We start from the raw sequence: 24,499 nt of genomic DNA on the forward strand, positions 1-24,499 counted from the left end.
GTACCCTCTGTAATCCCTACCGTACCCTCTGTTACTCCTGTAGTACCCTCTGTTACTCCTGTAGTACCCTCTATTACTCCTGTAATACCCTCTGTTACTGCTGTAGTACCCTCTGTTACTCCTGCAGTACCCTCTGTTACTCCTACAGTACCCTCTGTTACTCCTGTAGTACCCTCTATTACTCCTGTAATACCCTCTGTTACTGCTGTAGTACCCTCTGTTACTCCTGCCGTACCCTCTGTTACTCCTGTAGTACACTCTGTTACTCCTGTAGTATACTCTGTTACTCCTGTAGTACACTCTGTTACTCCTGTAGTACACTCTGTTACTCCTGTAGTACACTCTGTTACTCCTGCAGTACCCTCTGTAATCCCTACCGTACCCTCTGTTACTCCTACCGTACCCTCTGTTACTCCTGTAGTACCCTCTATTACTCCTGTAATACCATATGTTACTGCTGTAGTACCCTCTGTTACTCCTGTAGTACCCTCTGTTACTCCTCCAGTACCCTCTGTAATCCCTACAGTACCCTCTGTTACTCCTATAGTACCTTCTGTTACTCCTATAGTACCCTCTGTTACTCCTGTAGTACACTCTGTTACTCGTGTAGTACACTCTGTTACACCTGTAATACACTCTGTTACTCCTGTAATACACTCTGTTACTCCTATAGTACCCTCTGTTACTCCAATAGTACCCTCTGTTACTCCTGCCTCTGTTACTCCTGTAGTATACTCTGTTACTCCTGTAGTACACTCTGTTACTCCTGTAGTACACTCTGTTACTCCTGCCGTACCCTCTGTTACTCCTGTAGTACACTCTGTTACTGCTGTAGTACCCTCTGTTACTCCTGTGGTACCCTCTGTTACTCCTGCAGTACCCTCTATTACTCCTACAGTATCCTCTGCTACTCATATAATATCCTCTGCTACTCATGCCGTACCCTCTGTTACTCCTGTAGTACCCTCTGTTACTCCTACAGTATCCTCTGCTACTCATATAATATCTTCTGCTACTCCTATGGTACCCTCTGCTACCCCTATAGTACCCTATATTACTCCTATAATACCGTCTGTTACTCCTATAGTACCCTCTGCTACTCCTATAGTACCCTCTGCTACTCCTATAGTACCTTGCCTACCAGACTGGTAGTGTTAGGACTGGAACAAGACTACTCCTATAGCTGTTTCAAACTGAATCAAGAGAATGAGTCAAACCTTTCCAAAGGGCACGGCTGCTAAGGTAGATTGAATTCTCAGACCATGATCTGATTCCACTGGTGCCATGTGTCTCTGTACAGTAGGAATCAATCCCACCAATCACATCTTGAAAAGGGCAGACCTTGAGGGATCCAGATTAGTTATAGTGTGTGAGGTGCAGGAATATAACACCATTGTAAATTCAGCCCATATTTATGTTTATTTATTTTCCCTTTTGTATTTTAACTATTTGCACATCATTACAACACTGTATATAGACATAATATTACATTTGAAATGTCTCTATTCTTTTGGAACTTTTGTTCACTGTTGATTTTTTATTGTTTAGTTCACTTTTGTTTATTATCTATTTCACTTGCTTTGGCAATGTAAACTAATGTTTCCCATGCCAGTAAAGCACCTTAAATTGACATTGAAATTGATATTAGGGACATCTGCCTGTGAATGGGAGTACTGCAACAGAGAGACAAATTCAAGGCTGATTTCATTGATGTGCCTTAGAATAGCTCAACTTGGTTTTCAAATGAGAGTTCTTCATCTTTTATGTCTTAAATGACATGTACATTCTTTGTATGTCAAGTCTTTCTCTGTGTCACGTCAGTCTATCTTTCAGTCTTTATCTCTTACACACCAACACAGCAGTGTCAAAGCCTCAAAACATGTGCAATTCATTTGTTGATCCTCCTCTGCACAAATGAACTTGAAATATATGCTTGTGAGCTTGAGTTTCACCTGGAATCAACAACGAACACATTAAAGACATCTCAAATCTTCACTTCTAAGCATTTCCCTCAAGTACAGCAGCGTGGTCATGTTCATTCCACCAACTCACCACGAGGCGGCGTTCTCCTCGGTGTAAATGGCCCTATCTGGAAACAGCTGTCTAGACCCAGATCAGCTGGAATACAGTGCAGACTGCAGGACTACAGCCAGTGACCCCGTGGCTCCAAACTACAGTAGGGAGAAAAGTGTCCCAGGGGGCTTTCCGTCAGAGATAAATGTGTCCACTGTCTGGTATTTTACTGTTGTTTTTTTTTTCTCCTGTCGTTTCTTTCTCTCTCTGTCATTATTGATGTACATTTTGGCCCCGGGCTGTTCCTGTGAGAGATAGATTTCCAGACACGATTCCTTGTCTTTTCTGATCGTTTTTTACGATTCTCTCGCTCTTTTCCTCGGTCTGACATGGGAGGAATTTTCACACTTTCTTTTCGCTGGGATTTAAATGATGGATGAATTTGAATGGAATGGCCATATCCACAGCACCTGTATCGGTGCTCAAACTAGGCTAGACAGTACAGTATTGTTCATCAGCAGATGCACTTAGAATATTGCATTATAATCCCTGTCTGACTGAATGAAGGATGAACGATTTCATACCCTTCAGTTGAATGTCAGGTTTGATTGGTCACATACACTTATTTAGCAGATGTTATTGCAGGTGTAGCGAAATGCGTGTACAAACTTGCTTAGGAGCTAAATATGCTAAATACGTCGGCACTAACTGACGTCACTGCTCAGAACTCACATTGTTCACCACCTTCCTGTAAATAACAACGACAATTCCCTTTGAGAGACAGTGGTCCCAGTCTTCAGTCTTCTTATCAGATTATAACTGGGATAAGTCATGGTGAGTGATTGGTCAGCTGTGGGTGCCTCTCCGCAGGCTATGAGCTAAGTAGCATTGTGTTGTCCCAAGTGATGGTGTAAGTCTCTAATCAGACTGGGCCTTTTTGGTTAATTAGAAAGAATGGATGGGGTGTCTGTTAGGGGAGGGGGGTAATTGTGCGTGTATGTGTGTGTGTTTGTGGGGGGGTAATTGATTCTCTGTACCCTTTTAGGGGAGGGTTGCTAGTGGGCAGACAGAGCTTGAGCCTTGGCCCAATAATTAGGGGGGCGGGGAGGGGAGAGTTGAGGGGTGGTGATATGGTACTCATCAGGGATTTAGGGTTCAGGTTAGAGGGGGTTTGGATTGGGTTTACTTATGGAGGGAGGGAGGGACTTTAACACTGTACATCGACATTTGAAATGTCGCTATTCCTTTGAAACTTTTGTGAGTGTAATGTTTACTGTTAATTTTTGATTGTTCATTTAACCTTTTTTATATGATCTATTTAACTTGCTTTGGCAATGTAAACATATATTTCCCATGCCAAAAAAGCCCTTTGAACTGTTTTGAGAAGGCAAGAGAGAGGGAGGGGAGAGAGAGAGAGAGAGAGAGAGAGAGAGAGAGGAAGGAGGGACAGATTAATTTGGAGAAGTGCACGTTTACGTTCGAACCACCGGGCCAAACTCTGGGGCACATTGGGTGTAATTAGTGCACAACCATCATGTTATTACTGTAGCTAAAGACCCCCTCAGTCTTTATCTCTCAGTCTGTTCCAGTTCATACACTGTCAATAAGGAACAGACTGCCTGGTTTGGATAGTCGCACACAGGATTTAAAGACTGTCTTCAATGAACTCCTTAACCTTACTTTTGGGCCCTAACCCTTCAATGTTTGTAGATCTGTAAGGTAGAAGCAATATGGTGGAAGTCCCCCCCCCCCCCCCCACACTCCACTGCTTATACCCAGACCTTTCAGATCTGAAAACGTTTGTAGGGTTAGGGCCAAGGGGAGGGTTAGGGAGTCATTTGGGACCGGCTGGTACAGAACATAAAAGAGGAATGGAAGGTCTCTCCATTCACAGCGGTTCAGGAATGGCTTGACCAACCTAGTGTCCTCTCTACTGACCGATATCACAGAGGGTCAGGGGTCACATTTGTTTGACCTGCTAATCAATCAGTCAGTGGATCTGTTTAACTGGCCTCACGGCTTCCTAAATGTGCGTTCAGTGGTTGAGCGGAGGCATGACATACTCACGTTTGTGTACGTGTGTAGGCCTACGGACAGTTTGTCGCACACACATTCTTACTGTAATCAGTCGGATTTCACTTTTCGCCCTTGAATCTTTGAGTGACATGACTTCCTAGACATAAGAAGGTCATTGACCTTTAACGTCTGCTCCCATGTGTGATCAGTCTTCTAAATTTAGCATGGTTGTACAGAAAGAACAAATACTTATTTTGAAATGGAGACAGCATTTTGGATTCCCACTGTCTGTAAAGGGGAAACACTAGCCCCCAGAAACCACACACACACACCCTCTTGAAATAGTCTACAATATACTTACATATTTTCCCCCCTCCTCTTCCCCTTCCTCTTTCCCTCTGTCCTTAAAATATTTATCTCATTACGATACATAGGAAGGGAGCAATCGGCCAGAACTCACCGCCTCACCCCAGAGGGAACAGTATTATTTCAGCCTTGAGTAAACTGGTCGCTAGCCAGAGGGGCCAGACCCCCCCCCCCCCCCCCCCCCCCCCCGCCCCCCTCCTAATGTCTTTCAGATGCATCCCAAAAACCCGGGACCCAAAACTGCCAAAAATAACCATCCCTAGTCCCATTGACCACAAGCCTGACCTGGATGCGAGCTAGCTATTAGCTTAGCGGCTGAGCTAGGCTAAATCCGCTAATGGGCTAATTTAGGTCACTGTTTACTTGCATTTAACGCTAGCTACTGTTTAGCTACTACTGTAGGCTAATGCTAGGTTAATGGGATAATGTATGTCAATGTTTACACAACAGTTTGTTGAGTAGATGTATGTAGGCCACTCTGTTGTTGAGGGTTAATGAAACTCCTGAATGCTTAGCTAAGCTAAGGACCATCAAATTATGATAATCAGGGGTGCAACTTTGGTTTTAGAAGTATATTTATATACATACATACATACATACAATGGGTGGGTCTAATCCCGAGTGCTGATTGGTTAAAAGCGCTTTCCAGCCGGTGTCTGTTCCACAAGTTACCACCGGCAAAAGCTAGACATTACAATACCTATTTACTCTGTTCCATCTGACTGCGCAATCCACCGTCTCATCAGCCCAGGCACTTTATAAACTTCATCTCCACTATAAAAAGCATCTAGACATGATCTCACATTTCTTTTAGACTGATATTTAGTTTTCAACAGCAGAGATTTTTATAAACCTTGCTGTCTGTCTCTCCAACATTTGCAACATTGTTTCAGTAGTCAGATTCGATCTCCTGCTGTCCCATAGTAATGAACGTGTTGGGAGTCAGGTCGGGACAGACAGGCAGGCAGTGTTTCTCAGCCATTCGAAATCATGAATCAGCTGGCATCATTTTTATGGATATATTCCCAAAAAATATCAATTGAAAAAAGGTCAAATGAAACACAGCTAATTTGCTGTCTTTCCAGCTTCAGTTTGAAGTGATTGTGTTACTCCAGCTGTGTTGTTGGCTAGCTCCTCTAAACAACAGTGTTGTGACGAGTGAGCACATTTTCTATGCCTGGAGAACTCGCCACTCATTAGCTCCTTGTTATGGATGTATCCAAATAAATGTCACATGTCCACCCCCGTCCCCAGTGAAAGTTGCGCCCCTGATGATAATACGCCTCAAAGTGTTTTTTTTAAACTGAATCGAAACACACACAGTATCGATTTAACCAGGAGACTGTTCTGTTCACACGTATGAAGGGTTATTAGTTCGCTACTGTAAGTTTGTCATCATTGATCCATCCATGTAATAGTCATTCTATTTCCATGGATCCATCTATCTCACTCAACACGATGACGATGCACAGTATTGCTAATAGAAAGAACTGGACAGAAATTCCAAAGCTGGAGTTGCTGGTTGTGGTCGATGCACATGGACATTTACAGTAGGACGAAAAAGTGCTTACACAGTTGACTTTTCTCGAGTTTGACTTCTTTATAAGATGTTCGGGACAGGTTTACCTTGTAAATGAAGCTCAGCAGGCATTGTTTAACAGTCTCCAGGGTAGAGGAGTACAATTAAGTAATTTTCAGCCTGCTGCGGTGTTCGACCAAACAAGCACTTTTGTTACTACACAGCGTGAAACATGGAAGGCAGTTTACTTGTACTATTTATACAAGTTAAGTATTGATTTCCTCTCCTCTCCTCTCCTCTCCTCTCCTCTCCTCTCCTCTCCTCTCCTCTCCTCTCCTCCCCCTCCACTATTTAGGTTTTGACTGTCAACCTGTGAGCCATCCCTCTGTGTCTGTGTAGTTTTAAAGGCCCTGGTAACCCACTACGCCTAGCTCAGGTCACATTGTGTTGTAAACTCTGTAAGTGAGACCTCTTCTCCTGTTAACTCTCCAACACTGGGGACTGGCATAGCTAGATGGGCCTTTGTTATGGGGTTATAGGTAGACAGCACTGACAGTACACTAGTGTAGAGTAGTGTTTTTAAGTAGTGTTCAATACAAAACAGATGTTGCCGAGTTGAATTGTAAGATTATTATAGAAATATGTACTAAATAATCATAGAATTACAGAATATTGAATCATGGAATTATATAGTGTAAAATTATAGAAATATGTAGAATTGGTGTTGTTGTTCTATGTGGGTATATCTATATGGACATATATATCTGGATGTCTATAGAAGCATAGCAGTGGATCCTAAGAAAGGGAACATGCCCATTGAAAATTCTGGAAATCTCTATCACCCATAAAGAAGAGGATGTTGGCAGCATTGCCAACACTGCAGCAGGCATGACCAAGGACAGAAAAAGCAAATATCCTGCTAGCTGGTGCAAGAATTCTCCTTCCACAAATGATTTCCATTAAAATCCCAGCTCTAACTATAGTCTCACTGTCAGCTGAATACAATAGCTTCAGTTGTTTCTCTTTAGCTGGAGGGTCATCTGCCCAGAGCGGCTGACCACTGATGACACCAGGGTAGGAGCTAGAGTCCGTCTGGTCACAATGGTCAGTATTCTGACCCGACCTGGCTGGCCATTAGAACAATATAAGAGCATTATTCATGATCCTCTGTGGAGAGCTACAAAGAGGCTAATTGAGGCAGGGCATTGACTCTGAAAGGGCTATCATGCCTTTATGCCACTAGGGAGGTAGAGAGAGAAGGCTACAGACCTTGGATTGGTCATCTGGTCTCGGTGAAGTGTGTGTGTGTGTTCACTCACAGCGACAGCCCAGGAGAATCATTTCCTTAACCTCTCATTAAAAATACCACTAAATGCATCGTCATCCTGATGAAACACCAAGCTGTTCCAAGCATCATTCTGCCCTCTGCAGTTAACGCACGCACACACGCACACGCACGCACGCATGCACATGCACACACGCACGCGCACGCACGCACGCCACACACACACACACACACACACACACACACACACACACACACGTTCTGCAGGGCTAGCTCCGCTCCGCAGTCCGCATGTCCTTAATTTAGCCGTAGTTTAGCTAGCAACATAAACCAATAATAATCCATTAAGAAGACTTAAACAGATCCTCCCTCTCTTTCTCTCTGATGGAGGAAACAAGAAAAGGGGGGTTGAAGAGGAGGAGGGAGGGAGGGAGGATGGTGGTGCTGTTTCAAACGTCACATGACCAGGTTGTCAGTTGGCCCTACTCATTCCCCCCTCTCTCTCTCTCTCTCTCTCTCTCTCTCTCTCTCTCTCTCTCTCTGTCTCTCTTTCACATACATACTCTCATACTCGCTCACTCACTCCTTTCACACACACACACACACACACACACGCCTCTCTCCGTCTCTGCGTGCGGGCTGAGCTGTGTGTGTGTGTATGTTAATGAGGTCAAGGAGTGACAGACACCCTATGTGTGTCTCCTCTGTGCTGCTGTCCTTTACTTGACTCTCATCATGTCCCTCTGTTGTTGCTTCTTTTTTAGGGACTATGGATCATCCAAGCGCAAATCAGGTAAGTCTTTCCACCGCCCTATTGATTTAAAGTGTCTTCATGTTTTCTACAGTATGTATGTTGTAAGCCATTGTAATTCTGTCAGCAGACTGTCCTCTACAGGGTAATTGATTGACTTAAGTAGATGGAGGGAAACTTTACCCCGCTTCTTCTCATCCCGTAGCACTGAATGATCCGTCATCCTGGTGAATGGTACTTGTCACACAGCGTGATCTGTCTTTCCCTTTAACTGTCGCTTTCATGTCTATCTGTCAATGTGGGTTTTGTTTACTTGTCCGCTAACGGAACAGAACAGTGACCGACTGTTGACCAGTGTTTTTGGGATGTGTTCCAACTGAACAAACCCTCTGTATAGCCTCGCCTTGCCTTGAACCCTGGGTGGGGTCAATAAAGTATTGAAACTCCTGGGGATGTCTCAGGAAGGACAGCCGTTGATGTTCCTGTTCTGTCTGCCAGGATGAATTATTTTCTGTTGTGGGGAGAGACAGATTGCATCCTAAACGGCATCTTATTCTCATTATAGCGCGTTACTTTTGTCCAGAGCCCTATGGTCAAAAGTAGTGCACTATAAAGGGAATAGGGAGCCGTTTAGGGCACAGCCATGGTCAAAGCCATTCAAATATGTCTTGGCTGTGGGCTTTGGTTTTCAGGCATAGAGATAGCTTTGTATGACATATGCATTAAATGAATGTAGAGTGTGAAGGATGCTGGGGCAGATCCTAAGATCCTAGAGGGAGACACCATTGTGTATACTGTATCACTACTGTATTGGAAAGTGGGTGGGTTAGCCTGGTTCCAGATCTGTTTGTGCTGTCTTGCCAACTCCCATGGTCAATGAGTTGGCAGGACAAATCTGTGACTCGGCTGGATGGGTGTATGTGTGTGGTAGAACATGTGACTTCCTCTTACTGTATACTAGGCTATTCAGTATGACTGACCTATGGAATATGAGCTTGTTCAGTGGGTCAGATATATACTGTGACTAAGCTGTTTATCCACACGTTCATACTTAAAAAGGTTTTGAGGTAGACATTAGCCAACTTAACGTGTTAGCATGGGGATGTTATAGAAATAGTTGCGTAGCCATAGCATAAGATGCACGTGCGTGAGTCACCATTATCAAATCAAAGTGGTTTAATGTTTGCGTACACAGATTTGCAGATGTTATCACAGGGGTAGCGAAATGCTTATTGCGAAGTTAGCTAGGAGCTAGAAACTTTGGGTGATTGTGTCTATTAGCGCCATCTTATCCGTGCTATGTGCATCTTAAAGGGATAGCTCAACCAATATGTGCTTCTTAAAGGGATAGCTCAACCAATATGTGCTTCTTAAAGGGATAGTTCAGCTGAAACCATGCTAATATTGGACTTCTATAGGTTTAGAAAATGCTAGCTAGCTAAGTAAGCGGTTGGTGACAGTGGCTAAATAAACAAAACAAAAGCATGGATAAGGGTAAGACCAATAGGACCAATAAGTAGATTCTTGTCATTTAGGTGAACTATCCCTTTTAATATCTCTCTTTCCCACACACAGAGGTTTGGAGAATGAAGGCAGAAGCACACATCAGACTTTTGCATGAATTTTTAAATAGAAAAGAGCAGGAAATGCTTTGTGGTTAATGATCAATGACATTTCCGTCCGTTCTGAAGCCTAAAAGGCAACTTTTTGATAGTTTAGTAGTGGCTGACTGCCCATATCTACAAGCCAATATGATTTTCAGATTGTTTGTTATATTGCATGGTGAAATCAGGGTGCTTTGCAGTAATATTATACTGTAATGATACTGTACTGTCTTACTTTGTTTCCCATCTGTTTTTAAAATCAGTTCCAACATGCTTCAAGAACACTGAGTTTAATCAGAATGACTAATAGCAGTTAATCAAAGTCAATCTTCATTTGCTAAATGTAACCGACAAGTTGTTTGGAGCATAGAACACGAACCCAACGAACTTCCTTAAACTATCTGGTTCGCCAATTCCCCGAATGAGATCACACCTATTCGATTAAATCCTTTTTTCTTCTTTACCAGAACCCTCATTTCATTTCCTTAGAAACTGACTGCTTTACATGAGATATAAGACATTGGTGCCTATTCCTCATCCACTTCCTGAGTGCTGATCTAGGATCAGTTTAGCTTTTTAGATCATACTGAATGAGATTACATGGACAGCGAGGACCTGATCCTAGAACAGCACTCATCCAACAGATGTTTTATGAATTCAGGCCTTTTGTTTCGGCTGAGGAACAGGTGGTTTGGTGTATCTGCAATGACAGTAAGATTAATGGTTTGAGATCTTAGCCGGTTGGCATCAGCTCCAATGATCCCTTTGTGATTAAGTGGTTACTTTAGTCCATCTGTCTGTCAAGATTATGTTTTGTCTGGATGGACAGACAGTAAGTTCAGTAGTTCACCCATCTGACAGGTTCTTGCATATTGGGATCCCCATTTGCTTTTGCCGAAGCAGCAGCTATTCTTCCTGGCATCCACACAAAAACATCAAACACGACAATAACACGGATACACTGATAGACAAGAACAGTCACACAAATGGGAAATACAAAACAATACAACTAAAGAATAATGTGTGTTGAGAGTGTGTGTGTGTGTGTGTGTGTGTGTCATGACCTGACAAGGGAAACTCTGTAACCTAGTTATAGCCTCAGGGTAATGTTAATTTCTGGTCAGGTCCAGTGGGCAGGAAAATTCCTAGCCTGCCCATTATGTTCAGGAATCCCATGATAGGCTGGTGCTGCTACATGTCCAATGGATATCGACCAATAATGGTATCTCTTTGCATATGAAAGATAGTCTCGCCATATCTTCCCGACCCAGGATGTGAACTCGAAACCCTCTACATAAGAACACAGCATAATAAAGGTAAAATAAATAAATAAATAGGTTCCCTGAACTTTAGACCTCATCACTGTCGTTCGTTCCTCAGCAGGAATCAACATAGGAGGGAGTGACTCTCTTAGCTGTATATTACAACCAGTAGTTAACATGAGGGACAGGGTTATAGTAGCACGCTACTGTAGTTTGTGGTGCGTTTCATTTGGATTTTTAGCTGCAGTATACGTCTAGAGATGACATAGTGTTAGCCTTCCCATAGACTCTGTTTACAGTATGGTCTGCATGGCTCCATGTCTGCAAAGCCACAAAATTGCATGGAGTTAGTTACAGCACATATGCTACACCACTAACTGATTGTGACCTTTTCCAAGTTAATACTGATTCCTCTATTAACTTTGGATGTTTCATTCAGCTTTTACACAACATTCGTCCCTTTATACCAATTTGACATTTACTTTCTTCACTTATCAGCTTAATCTACATAGTGGGGGTTTAATCCTCATATTAAAACCCGAAACCTCCCCAGTCCAGATGAAGACCTCCGAGGTAATAAAGGCTGCGAGGAAGATGAAGGTCAGAAGTGGATGGGAGGGGGTCCCCTCTTTCCCTCCCCGTCAGTCCTAGAGAGTTTCTGCCTTGCATGTGAAGGCCAGATGTAGTGAACAGAGGCTGCTTCCCAAATGCCGTCCTATTCCCTTTATAGTGCACTACTTTTAAGCAGGACTTGTAGGGCACTGGTCAAAAGTGGTTCGCTATGGAGAATAGTGTGCCATTTGGGATGCCAACCAGAGTGAATGTGGAGGCCAGGGGTTGAAAGAGAATGTCAGTCTGAATACAGTCCCTGGTCTAGTGTTTACGTGGCATCCCGCCTCAGATTCCAGCGTGATGTAGGGGGGGGGGGGGGGGGGGGGGCGTAACACAAGGAAGAAGTCAACACCACATGGTTATGACAGCTCATCCACCCAAGAAACAACAAATGTAGTCATTCTTCCTGCCTCACTAGGACTTTGTCATTCTCTGCATTGAACCTCATCACACAGCTCTTTAAATGTCAGCGTATCATCCTTTGCTATTATCATCCTTTGTCTGTATGCCAAGATACAGCTGAATAATGTGCTTATAGAAAACCCATAGCTAGGGCCCCCGAGTGGCGCAGTCCTCTACACTGCATCGCGGTGCTTGAGGCATCACTACGGACCCCGGATTTGATCCCAGGGTTTGTCTCCCGGTCCGCGACCCATGAGGCGGCGCACAATTGGCCCAGTGTCACCCGTTTTGGCCGGTCAGGATGTCCTTGTCCCATTGCACTCTAGCGACTCCTTGTGGCGGTCGAGCGACTCCACGCTGACTTCGGTCGCCAGTTGCACAGTGGCTCTCGAACTTCGCCTCTCCCGAGTCTGTACGGGAGTTACAGCGATGGGACAACACTGTAACTACCAATTGGATATCACGGAAAAGGGTGTAAAAAGTACAAAAACCTATAGCTCTTTCACCCAACATTGGCTGCAGTGGGTGCAGTCATAACGCAGTGCAGGGAGTGCAGTCATAACGCAGTGCAGTGAGTGCAGTCATAAGCCAGTGCAGTGACAATACAAGCAGACAGTCCAACAATGCCCAACATTAAGAGATATTTGCTCTCTATTGTAGTGGTTGGCTTGGAGAGAGTGTAGCTGCGTTTGCTTAGCTCTTGTGTCGGCCGAGGTCTCTCCCAAAGAGAAATGAGAAAGATAAATGTTTTAGCAGCCAGATCCCACTGTGACTGAGTGACGTGACTCAAAACAGAAGGAGAGAGTGAGAAATGGAGAGAGAGAACCAAACACAGTCCCAGTCTAAATAGAAAGAGAAAGAGGGTGGAGACACCAACTATATATTCAGGCAAACGGCAAAAGAAGCACAATTGAAATTGACAAAAAAACAAAACAAAAATGACCACAGATGACAACTGGTTTGATGCAATTATAAGGAAAAAACTTAGAACACTATCCAACCAAAAGCACAGGGACCCAAATAATGGTGAATTACGCCTTCATTACTGTGAGGCTTTAAAACTCTATAAACGTACACTCAGAACCAAACAAGCACAGTACAACAACAAGCAGCTGACACTAATTGAGGAGTCCATAAACACACACAACTTCTGGCAAAATTGGAAAAAACTTTAAAAAAAATCTAAACAAGAGGAATTAGCGATACAAAATGGTGACATATGGACAACCCATTTTAAAACACTTTACAACACCATTCAAATTGACACAAACGCAGAACAACGCCAAATTTGTGAGAAGTTGAATGGATTAGAAAAAGCTATAAAGGACAATCAAAATCCACTGGACTCCCCAGTTACTGACCAAGAGCTCTATAAGAAACTTCAGGCTCTCAAATTGAAAAGGCATGCGGACCTGATGGCATCCTAAATGAGATGCTCAAACTCACTAGTGCAACATTTCAATTGGCTATATTAAAACTGTTTAATTTGATCCTGAGTGTAGGTTATTTTCCTGACATCTGGAATCAAGGACTCATAACCCCAATCTTTAAGAACGGAGACAAATTTGACCCTAACAATTACAGAGGCATTTGTGTGAACAGTAACCTGAGGAAGGTTTTCTGTAGTATTATAAATGTAAGAGTTCTAAACTTCCTCAATAAGCACAATGTCTTGAGTAAAAGCCAAATTGGATGTATACCAAAACATTGCACAACTGATCATATTTACACCCTACACACCCTGATAGATAAACATGTCAACCAAAATAATACCAACATTTACGCTTGCTTTATCGACTTCCAAAAAGCATTTGATTCTATTTGGCATACCGGACTGTTCTACAAAGTTATTGAAAGTGGAGTAGGGGGTAAAACATATGACATAATTAAATCAAAGTATACTGGCAATAAGTGCAGCATTAAAATTGGCAAGAAAATAATAGAATTCTTTAACCAGGTGCGGGGCCTTCGCCAGGGTTGCAATCTGAGCCCTGCACTCTTCAATATTTATATTAACGAATTGGCACTATTCTAGAAAAAACCTCAGCCCCTGGTGTTAGTCTCCACAATTCAGAAGTTAAATGTCTACTCTTTGCAGATGACCTATGCCTGCTGTCACCCATAGCACATGGCCTACAGCAGAGCCTGGACCTGCTAGAGCAGTACTGCCAGACAGGGGCCCTGGCGGTAAACCCCCAAAAATAATTATTTTCCAAATAATTATTTTCCAGAGAAGATCCAGATCTCAGGGAACTAGACCAAAGTTCTCAATTGGTACACAATATATAGAGTACTGTACACACTACAATTATTTAGGTTTAAACATAAGCTCAACTGGACACCTTAATGAGGCAGTGAATGAGCTGAGAGAGAAAGCACGCAGGGCATTCTACGCCATTAAAAAGCAAATTCAAATTGAAATACCTATTAAAATTTGGCTAAAACTAATTGAATGTGTCATTGAACCAATTGCACTTTATGGCAGCGAGGTGTGGGGTCCACTTGCAAAACAAGATTTCATCAAATGGGACAAACACCCCATTGAAACTCTGCATGCAGAGTTCTGTAAGATTCTCCTACATGTCCAGAGGAAAACTACAAACAATGCATGCAGGGCAGAATTAGGCCAATATCCACTAATAATAAAAACTAAAAAAAGAGCAATTAAGTTTTGGAAACATCTAAAATACAGTGACCCCCCTCATATCATTACCAAACCCTGCAATGCCAAGAGCTGAGCAAAGAAAAGAATCCCCTCATCCAGCTGGTCCTGGGGCTGAGTTCACAAACCTGTTCTACTAACACACTGAAGCCTCAGTCCCCTTATCCAGCTGGTCCTGGGGCTGAGTTCACATACTTGTTCTACTAACACACGGAAACCTCAGGACCAGAACATCCAATCAATCAGGATAAACCAAATTACAACACAGTCAAAACAAAACTATATTGCTTATTGTGAAACACAAACACAAACACATAGCAAAATGCTTTGTGAGTGTAATTTCCCCAAATTTGAAACCCTTATTCAAGGTTTCAAAGACCTCTCTGATGAGAGTAAGCTACCCGTCCTGTTGGGGGGAGGACGCAGAGAGCTGTGGGTTGGCAGCGCACGACATTACTGCCTGCCATAAGTTGAGGGACAGTGTCTGTCATGTATTGTCATGTTGTGTCTTTCTGTCCTTTCCTTTCACCCTGTCTCCCTCTGCTGGTCGTATTAGGTTACCTTTTCTCCCCCGCTTTCCCCCAGCTGTTCCTTGTCTCCTCTTGACTACCTCGTCACCCCTTCTCCCACCTGTTCCCCTTTTCCCTCTGATTAGTCCCCTATATCTCTCTCTGTTTTTGTTCCTGTCCTTGTCGGATTCTTGTTTGTTGTGTTTCATGCCTGAGCCAGACTATCGTCATGTTTGCTGTAACCTTGTCCTGTCCTGTCGGAATCTGCCGGTCTATCTGAGCCTACCACAGTTTGGTTATTAAAGAAGCTCTGTTTAAGTTAGTTCGCTTTTGGGTCCTCATTCACTCACCGTAACAGAAGAATCCGACCAAGAATGGACCCAGCGACTTCGGATCCTCTCCACTCAGCCGTCGAGATCCAGGGAGCGATGCTAGGCAGACACGAGCAGGAATTGTCTGCTGCTCGACATGCCGTTGAGACCCTGGCCACCCAAGTCTCCAACCTCACAGAACAGGTTCACCATCTCCGCCTCGATCCACCGGCCACTTCCAGGGCTTTCGAATCTCCGGAGCCCAGAATCAATAACCCGCCGTGTTACTCTGGGGAGCCCACTGAATGCTGCTCGTTCCTCACCCAGTGTGATATTGTGTTTTCTCTCCAGCCCAACACTTACTCCAGGAGCACTGCTCGTGTCGCCTACGTCATATCTCTCCTTATTGGACGGGCTCGTGAGTGGGGCACGGCAATCTGGGAGGCAAGGGCTGAGTGTACTAACCAGTATCAGGACTTTAAGGAGGAGATGATACGGGTTTTTGATCGATCTGTTTTTGGGGAGGAGGCTTCCAGGGCCCTGTCTTCCCTATGTCAAGGTAATCGATCCATAACAGACTACTCTATTGAGTTTCGCACTCTTGCTGCCTCCAGTGGCTGGAACGAGCCGGCTTTGCTCGCTCGTTTTCTGGAGGGTCTCCGCGCAGAGGTAAAGGATGAGATTCTCTCCCGGGAGGTCCCTTCCAGCGTGGATTCCCTGATTGAACTCGCTATTCGCATTGAGCGACGGGTTGATCTTCGTCACCGAGCTCGTGGAAAGGAGCTCGCGTTCTCCGTTGCCCCCCTCTCCGCATCACTACCATCTTCCTCTGCCGGCTCGGGAGCTGAGCCTATGCAGCTGGGAGGTATCCGCATCTCGACTAAGGAGAGGGAACGGAGAATCACCAACCGCCTCTGTCTCTATTGCGGTTCTGCTGGTCATTTTGTCACTTCATGTCCAGTAAAAGCCAGAGCTCATCAGTAAGCGGAGGGCTACTGGTGAGCGCTACTACTCCTGTCTCTCCTTCAAGATCCTGCACTACCTTGTCGGTCCATCTACGCTGGACCGGTTCGTCAGCTTCCTGCAGTGCCTTAATAGACTCTGGGGCGGAGGGCTGTTTTATGGACGAGACCTGGGCTCGGGAACATGACATTCCTCTCAGACAGTTAAGGGAGTCCACGGCCTTGTTCGCCCTGGATGGTAGTCCTCTCCCCAGGATTCAGCGTGAGACGCTACATTTAACCCTCACTGTTTCTGGTAATCATAGCGAAACCATTTCCTTTTTGATTTTTCGTTCACCTTTTACACCTGTTGTTTTGGGCCATCCCTGGCTAGTTTGTCATAATCCTTCCATTAATTGGTCTAGTAATTCTATCCTCTCCTGGAACGTCTCTTGTCATGTGAAATGTTTAATGTCTGCTATCCCTCCTGTTTCCTCTGTCTCTTCTTCACAGGAGGAGCCTGGTGATTTGACAGGGGTGCCGGAGGAATATCACGATCTGCGCACGGTGTTCAGTCGGTCCAGGGCCACCTCTCTTCCTCCACACCGGTCGTATGATTGTAGTATTGATCTCCTTCCGGGAACCACTCCCCCCCGGGGTAGACTATACTCTCTGTCGGCTCCCGAACGTAAGGCTCTCGAGGATTATTTGTCTGTAGCTCTTGACGCCGGTACCATAGTCCCCTCCTCCTCTCCCGCCGGAGCGGGGTTTTTTTTTGTCAAGAAGAAGGACGGGTCTCTGCGCCCCTGCATAGATTATCGAGGGCTGAATGACATAACAGTTAAGAATCGTTATCCGCTTCCTCTTATGTCTTCAGCCTTCGAGATCCTGCAGGGAGCCAGGTTTTTCACTAAGTTGGACCTTCGTAACGCTTACCATCTCGTGCGCATCAGGGAGGGGGACGAGTGGAAGACGGCGTTTAACACTCCGTTAGGGCACTTTGAATACCGGGTTCTTCCTTTCGGCCTCGCTAACGCTCCAGCTGTCTTTCAGGCATTAGTCAATGATGTCCTGAGAGACATGCTGAACATCTTTGTTTTCGTTTACCTTGACGATATCCTGATTTTTTCACCGTCACTCCAGATTCATGTTCAGCACGTTCGACGTGTCCTCCAGCGCCTTTTAGAGAATTGTCTTTTTGTGAAGGCTGAGAAGTGCACTTTTCATGCCTCCTCCGTCACATTTCTCGGTTCTGTTATTTCCGCTGAAGGCATTAAGATGGATCCCGCTAAGGTCCAAGCTGTCATTGATTGGCCCGTCCCTAAGTCACGCGTCGAGCTGCAGCGCTTTCTCGGCTTCGCGAACTTCTATCGTCGTTTCATCCGTAATTTCGGTCAGGTGGCAGCTCCTCTCACAGCCCTTACTTCTGTCAAGACGTGCTTTAAGTGGTCCGTTTCCGCCCAGGGAGCTTTTGATCTCCTCAAGAATCGTTTTACATCCGCTCCTATCCTTGTTACACCTGACGTCTCTAGACAGTTCGTTGTCGAGGTTGACGCGTCAGAGGTGGGCGTGGGAGCCATTCTTTCTCAGCGCTCCCTCTCTGACGACAAGGTCCACCCATGCGCGTATTTTTCTCATCGCCTGTCCCCGTCGGAACGTAACTATGATGTGGGAAACCGCGAACTGCTCGCCATCCGGTTAGCCCTAGGCGAATGGCGACAGTGGTTGGAGGGGGCGACCGTTCCTTTTGTCGTTTGGACTGACCATAGGAACCTTGAGTACATCCGTTCTGCCAAACGACTTAATGCGCGTCAGGCGCGTTGGGCGCTGTTTTTCGCTCGTTTCGAGTTCGTGATTTCTTATCGTCCGGGCTCTAAGAACACCAAGCCTGATGCTTTATCTCGTCTCTTCAGTTCTTCAGTAGCCTCCACTGACCCCGAGGGGATTCTCCCTGAGGGGCGTGTTGTCGGGTTGACTGTCTGGGGAATTGAGAGGCAGGTAAAGCAAGCGCTCACTCACACTCCGTCGCCGCGCGCTTGTCCTAGGAACCTTCTTTTCGTTCCCGTTCCTACTCGTCTGGCCGTTCTTCAGTGGGCTCACTCTGCCAAGTTAGCCGGCCACCCTGGCGTTCGGGGTACGCTTGCTTCCATTCGCCAGCGTTTTTGGTGGCCCACCCGGGAGCATGACACGCGTCGTTTCGTGGCTGCTTGTTCGGTCTGCGCGCAGACTAAGTCCGGTAGCTCCCCTCCTGCCGGCCGTCTCAGGCCGCTTCCCATTCCCTCTCGACCGTGGTCTCACATCGCCTTAGATTTTGTCACCGGACTGCCTTCGTCAGCGGGGAAGACTGTTATTCTTACGGTTGTCGATAGGTTCTCTAAGGCGGCTCATTTCATTCCCCTTGCTAAGCTTCCTTCTGCTAAAGAGACGGCACAAATCATCATCGAGAATGTTTTCAGAATTCATGGCCTTCCGTCAGACGTCGTTTCGGACAGAGGTCCGCAATTCACGTCTCAATTTTGGAGGGAGTTTTGCCGTTTGATTGGGGCTTCCGTCAGTCTCTCTTCCGGCTTTCACCCCCAGTCTAACGGTCAAGCAGAACGGGCCAATCAGACTATTGGTCGCATCTTACGCAGTCTTTCTTTTCGCAACCCTGCGTCTTGGTCAGAACAGCTCCCCTGGGCAGAATACGCCCACAACTCGCTTCCTTCGTCTGCGACCGGGCTATCTCCTTTTCAGAGTAGCCTCGGGTACCAGCCTCCGCTGTTCTCATCTCAGTTCGCCGAGTCCAGCGTCCCCTCCGCTCAGGCTTTTGTCCAACGTTGCGAGCGCACCTGGAAGAGGGTCAGGTCTGCACTTTGCCGTTATAGGACGCAGACTGTGAGGGCTGCTAATAAGCGTAGAACTAAGAGTCCTAGATATTGTCGCGGTCAGAGAGTTTGGCTCTCCACTCAGAACCTTCCCCTTAAGACGGCTTCTCGCAAGTTGACCCCGCGGTTCATTGGTCCGTTCCGTATTTCTCGGGTCATTAATCCTGTCGCAGTTCGACTTCTTCTTCCGCGATACCTTCGTCGCGTCCACCCGGTCTTCCATGTCTCCTGTATTAAGCCCGTTCTTCGCGCCCCCGCTCGTCTTCCCCCCCCCCCCCCCCATCCTTGTCGAGGGCGCACCCATCTACAGGGTCCGCAGGATTTTGGACATGCGTCCTCGGGGCCGTGGTCACCAGTACCTCGTTGATTGGGAGGGGTACGGTCCTGAGGAGAGGAGTTGGGTTCCCTCTCGGGACGTGCTGGACCGTGCGCTGATCGAGGATTTCCTCCGTTGCCGCCAGGTTTCCTCCTCGAGTGCGCCAGGAGGCGCTCGGTGAGTGGGGGGGTACTGTCATGTATTGTCATGTTGTGTCTTTCTGTCCTTTCCTTTCACCCTGTCTCCCTCTGCTGGTCGTATTAGGTTACCTTTTCTCCCCCGCTTTCCCCCAGCTGTTCCTTGTCTCCTCTTGACTACCTCGTCACCCCTTCTCCCACCTGTTCCCCTTTTCCCTCTGATTAGTCCCCTATATCTCTCTCTGTTTTTGTTCCTGTCCTTGTCGGATTCTTGTTTGTTGTGTTTCATGCCTGAGCCAGACTATCGTCATGTTTGCTGTAACCTTGTCCTGTCCTGTCGGAATCTGCCGGTCTATCTGAGCCTACCACAGTTTGGTTATTAAAGAAGCTCTGTTTAAGTTAGTTCGCTTTTGGGTCCTCATTCACTCACCGTAACAGTGTCTGACAGACCAACCTGCACATGTACTCTACTGTATGCTTATTGATATTGTTGAATGTATGGTCATTTTGACCCTTGGTTATTGTTACTGTTGTCCCGCTGACAATTTTGATTCTCAGTTTTATTTATTTTTATATTGTAAATATCCAAAATAAGCTTTGGCAATATGTACATTGTTACGTCATGCCAATAAAGTGAATTGAATTGAGAGAGAGAGAGCGAGAGGGAGAGAGCAATAGAGAGAGAGAGAGCGAGAGGGAGAGAGCAATAGAGAGAGAGAGAGAGAGAGAGAGAGAGCAATAGAGAGAGAGAGAGCGAGAGAGAGAGAGCAATAGAGAGAGAGAGAGAAAGAGAGAGAGAGCAATAGAGAGAGAGAGAGCGAGAGGGAGAGCAATAGAGAGAGAGAGAGCGAGAGAGAGCAATAGAGAGAGAGAGCGCGAGAGAGAGAGCAATAGAGAGAGAGAGAGCGAGAGAGAGCAATAGAGAGAGAGAGAGCAATAGAGAGAGAGAGAGCGAGAGAGAGCAATAGAGAGAGAGAGAGCAATAGAGAGAGAGAGAGCGAGAGGGAGAGCAATAGAGAGAGAGAGAGCGAGAGAGAGCAATAGAGAGAGAGAGAGCGAGAGAGAGAGAGAGCAATAGAGAGAGAGAGAGCGACAGAGAGCAATAGAGAGAGAGAGAGCAATAGAGAGAGAGAGAGCGAGAGGGAGAGCAATAGAGAGAGCGAGAGAGAGAGCAATAGAGAGAGAGAGAGCGAGAGGGAGAGAGCAATAGAGAGAGAGAGAGTGAGAGAGAGAGAGCAATAGAGAGAGAGGGAGTGAGAGAGAGAGAGAGAGCGAGAGAGAGAGCAATAGAGAGAGAGAGAGCGAGAGGGAGAGAGCAATAGAGAGAGAGAGAGTGAGAGAGAGAGAGCAATAGAGAGAGAGAGAGCGAGAGAGAGAGCAATAGAGAGAGAGAGAGCGAGAGAGAGCAATAGAGAGAGAGAGAGCAATAGAGAGAGAGAGAGCGAGAGGGAGAGCAATAGAGAGAGAGAGAGAGCGAGAGAGAGAGCAATAGAGAGAGAGAGAGCGAGAGAGAGAGCAATAGAGAGAGAGAGAGCGAGAGGGAGAGAGCAATAGAGAGAGAGAGAGCGAGAGAGAGAGCAATAGAGAGAGAGAGAGCGAGAGAGAGAGAGAGAGCGAGAGAGAGCAATAGAGAGAGAGAGAGCAATAGAGAGAGAGAGAGCGAGAGGGAGAGGGAGAGAGCAATAGAGAGAGAGAGAGCGAGAGAGAGAGTGCAATAGAGAGAGAGAGATAGAGAGTGAGAGAGAGATTGAGAGAGAGAGAGCGAGAGAGAGAACGATAGAGAGAGAGAGAAAGTGATCGAGAGAGAGAGAGAGAGAGAGACAGAGAGACAGAGAGAGAGAGAGAGCGATAGATAGGAAACAGACCAGACTGCTAAACAGATGTAGCTTGAGCTATTTGGCCTCACCCCTCTCTCTGTCCACCCACATTCTGTGACTCCCAGCTGGGTGTGTTAGCGACTATTTTGTCACCACTAATGGCCGTTCCACGCCAGTATTTTGTCATCGCCACCGCCAGTGTTTGTCATTGCTAATGGTTAGCATCACTCTCGGTTTGGGATTGTCATTGTGATCAATGTGAGTGGTTGGTTCACATTTGGGTGTCGACTCAATAATGGTTCGTAGTTATTTGCTGCTTCTAGCCGTAGTCTTGTCATTTGCAATGGCTGTCTTGTCTGTTATCCTTGTTTGTCATTGTGAATGGTTGTCTCACAGTTGGATACTGTGTCTTCACTGTTAACTGCTGTCGTCTCAATATTGGTTAGCCAGTACGTGTTGTTTCTAGCTGTTTTTCTAGTCTTGGCATTGGTTGACAAGTGGTTGTCACTTCTTTCCGGACACATCCTGATGTGTGCTGACAGCAAGCTCTGTGAGGTACCGTCACTAGGCACAGCATGCTAGAGTCTCTCTTTGGTTTGACTCACATGATTTTATGTTATGAAGGCATCTTGGAAATAGGACTTGTTATTTTGGCAACAAAATCCTCCAGACAGATTCCAACACTTAATGTGTTGTGACATCTGTTGCGAAATGTATTGTAATGTTTTTAAAATGGTCTATGACTGCCCTAACTTTGCTGGACACCAGGAAGAGTAGCTGCTGCCCTTGCATCTATTGGGGGATCCATAATAAATACAAATACAACTGAACTTCGACCAGACAAGCTGTCTCAATGTTTTTCAGTCATAACATATTTCACATTTTCTCTTCTCTGCTTGAACGCTTCTAGTATAGAGTGATTGTAGGTGGAGGGATGAGTGATTACAGGGGGATGGATGAAAGAGAGCGAGAGAGACAGAGAGAATTAGGGGGAGAGAGAGACAGAGAGAAGGAGGGGGAGAGAGAGACAGAGAGAAGGAGGGGGAGAGAGAGACAGAGAGAAGGATGGGGGAGAGAGAGACAGAGAGAAGGAGGGGGAGAGAGAGACAGAGAGAAGGAGGGGGAGAGAGAGACAGAGAGGAGGATGGGGGAGAGAGAGACAGAGAGAAGGAGGGGGAGAGAGAGACAGAGAGGAGGATGGGGGAGAGAGAGACAGAGAGAAGGAGGGGAGAGAGAGACAGAGAGAAGGAGGGGGAGAGAGAGACAGAGAGAAGGAGGGGGAGAGAGAGACAGAGAGGAGGATGGGGGAGAGAGAGACAGAGAGAAGGATGGGGGAGAGAGAGACAGAGAGAAGGAGGGGGAGAGAGAGACAGAGAGGAGGATGGGGGAGAGAGAGACAGTGAGAAGGAGGGGAGAGAGAGACAGAGAGAAGGAGGGGGAGAGAGAGACAGAGATAAGGAGGGGGAGAGAGAGGCATAGAGAAGGAGGGGGAGAGAGAGACAGAGAGAAGGATGGGGAGAGAGAGACAGAGAGAAGGAGGGGGAGAGAGAGACAGAGAGAAGGAGGGGGAGAGAGAGACAGAGAGAATGAGGGGGAGAGAGAGACAGAGAGAAGGATGGGGGAGAGAGAGACAGAGGGAAGGAGGGGGAGAGAGAGACAGAGAGAAGGAGGGGGAGAGAGAGACAGAGAGGAGGATGGGGGAGAGAGAGACAGAGAGAAGGAGGGAGTAGAGAGAGAGACAGAGAGAAGGAGGGAGTAGAGAGAGAGACAGAGAGAAGGAGGGAGTAGAGAGAGAGACAGAGAGAAGGAGGGGGAGAGAGAGACAGAGAGCAGGATGGGGGAGAGAGAGACAGAGAGAAGGAGGGAGTAGAGAGAGAGACAGAGAGAGAAGGGTGGGGGAGAGAGAGACAGAGAGAAGGAGGGGGAGAGAGAGACAGAGAGAAGGAGGGGGAGAGAGAGACAGAGAGAAGGAGGGGGAGAGAGAGAGAGAGAGAGACAGAGAGAAGGATGGGGGAGAGAGAGACAGAGAGAAGGAGGGGGAGAGAGAGACAGAGAGAAGGAAGGGGACAGAGAGACAGAGAGGAGGATGGGTGAGAGAGAGACAGAGAGAAGGAGGGGGAGAGAGAGACATAGAGAAGGAGGGGGAGAGAGAGACAGAGAGAAGGATGGGGGAGAGAGAGACAGAGAGAAGGAGGGGGAGAGAGAGACAGAGAAGAGGATGGGGGAGAGAGAGACAGAGAGGAGGATGGGGAGAGAGACAGAGAGAAGGAGGGGGAGAGAGAGAGACAGAGAGAAGGGGGGAGAGAGACAGAGAGAAGGAGGGGGAGAGAGAGACAGGGAGAAGGATGGGGGAGAGAGAGACAGAGAGAAGGAGGGGGAGAGAGAGACAGAGAGGAGGATGGGGGAGAGAGAGACCGAGAGGAGGATGGGGGAGAGAGAGACAGAGAGAAGGAGGGGGAGAGAGAGACAGAGAGAAGGAGGGGGAGAGAGAGACAGAGAGAAGGATGGGGGAGAGAGAGACAGAGAGAAGGAGGGGGAGAGAGAGACAGAGAAGAGGATGGGGGAGAGAGAGACAGAGAATGATGGGGAGAGAGACAGAGAGAAGGAGGGGGAGAGAGAGAGACAGAGAGAAGGGGGAGAGAGAGAGAGAGAAGGAGGGGGAGAGAGAGACAGAGAGAAGGATGGGGAGAGAGAGACAGAGAGAAGGATGGGGAGAGAGAGACAGAGATAAGGAGGGCGGAGAGTGAGACAGAGAGAAGGAGGGGGGAGAGAGAGAGAGAGAAGGAGGGGGGAGAGAGAGACAGAGAGAAGGAGGGGGGAGAGAGAGACAGAGAGAAGAAGGGGGAGAGAGAGACAGAGAGAAGGAGGGGAGAGAGAGACAGAGAGAAGGATGGGGGAGAGAGAGACAGAGAGAAGGAGGGAGTAGAGAGAGACAGAGAGAAGGAGGGAGTAGAGAGAGAGACAGAGAGAAGGAGTGAGTAGAGAGAGAGACAGAGAGAAGGAGGGGGAGAGAGAGACAGAGAGCAGGATGGGGGAGAGAGAGACAGAGAGAAGGAGGGAGTAGAGAGAGAGACAGAGAGAAGGATGGGGGAGAGAGAGACAGAGAGAA

The 24,499-nt window shown here is 46.7% G+C and overlaps 1 protein-coding gene across 5 annotated transcripts in view; it reads left to right on the forward strand.

Moving 5' to 3' along the window:
* The window catches only part of LOC110493536 (SH3 and PX domain-containing protein 2A), a 122,180-nt gene that overhangs the window by 44,908 nt on the left and 52,773 nt on the right, over positions 1 to 24,499 (forward strand). For all 5 annotated transcript variants that reach the window (XM_036949459.2, XM_036949457.2, XM_036949458.2 and 2 more), the window contains exon 6: positions 7,964 to 7,992. In XM_036949459.2, coding sequence (XP_036805354.2) covers positions 7,964 to 7,992 — 29 coding nt within the window. The remainder of the gene's footprint in view (positions 1 to 7,963; positions 7,993 to 24,499) is intronic.

The sequence above is a fragment of the Oncorhynchus mykiss genome, chromosome 17 (genome assembly GCF_057628025.1).
Source record: "Oncorhynchus mykiss isolate SJ-2025 chromosome 17, ASM5762802v1, whole genome shotgun sequence".
NCBI lineage: Eukaryota > Metazoa > Chordata > Actinopteri > Salmoniformes > Salmonidae > Oncorhynchus > Oncorhynchus mykiss.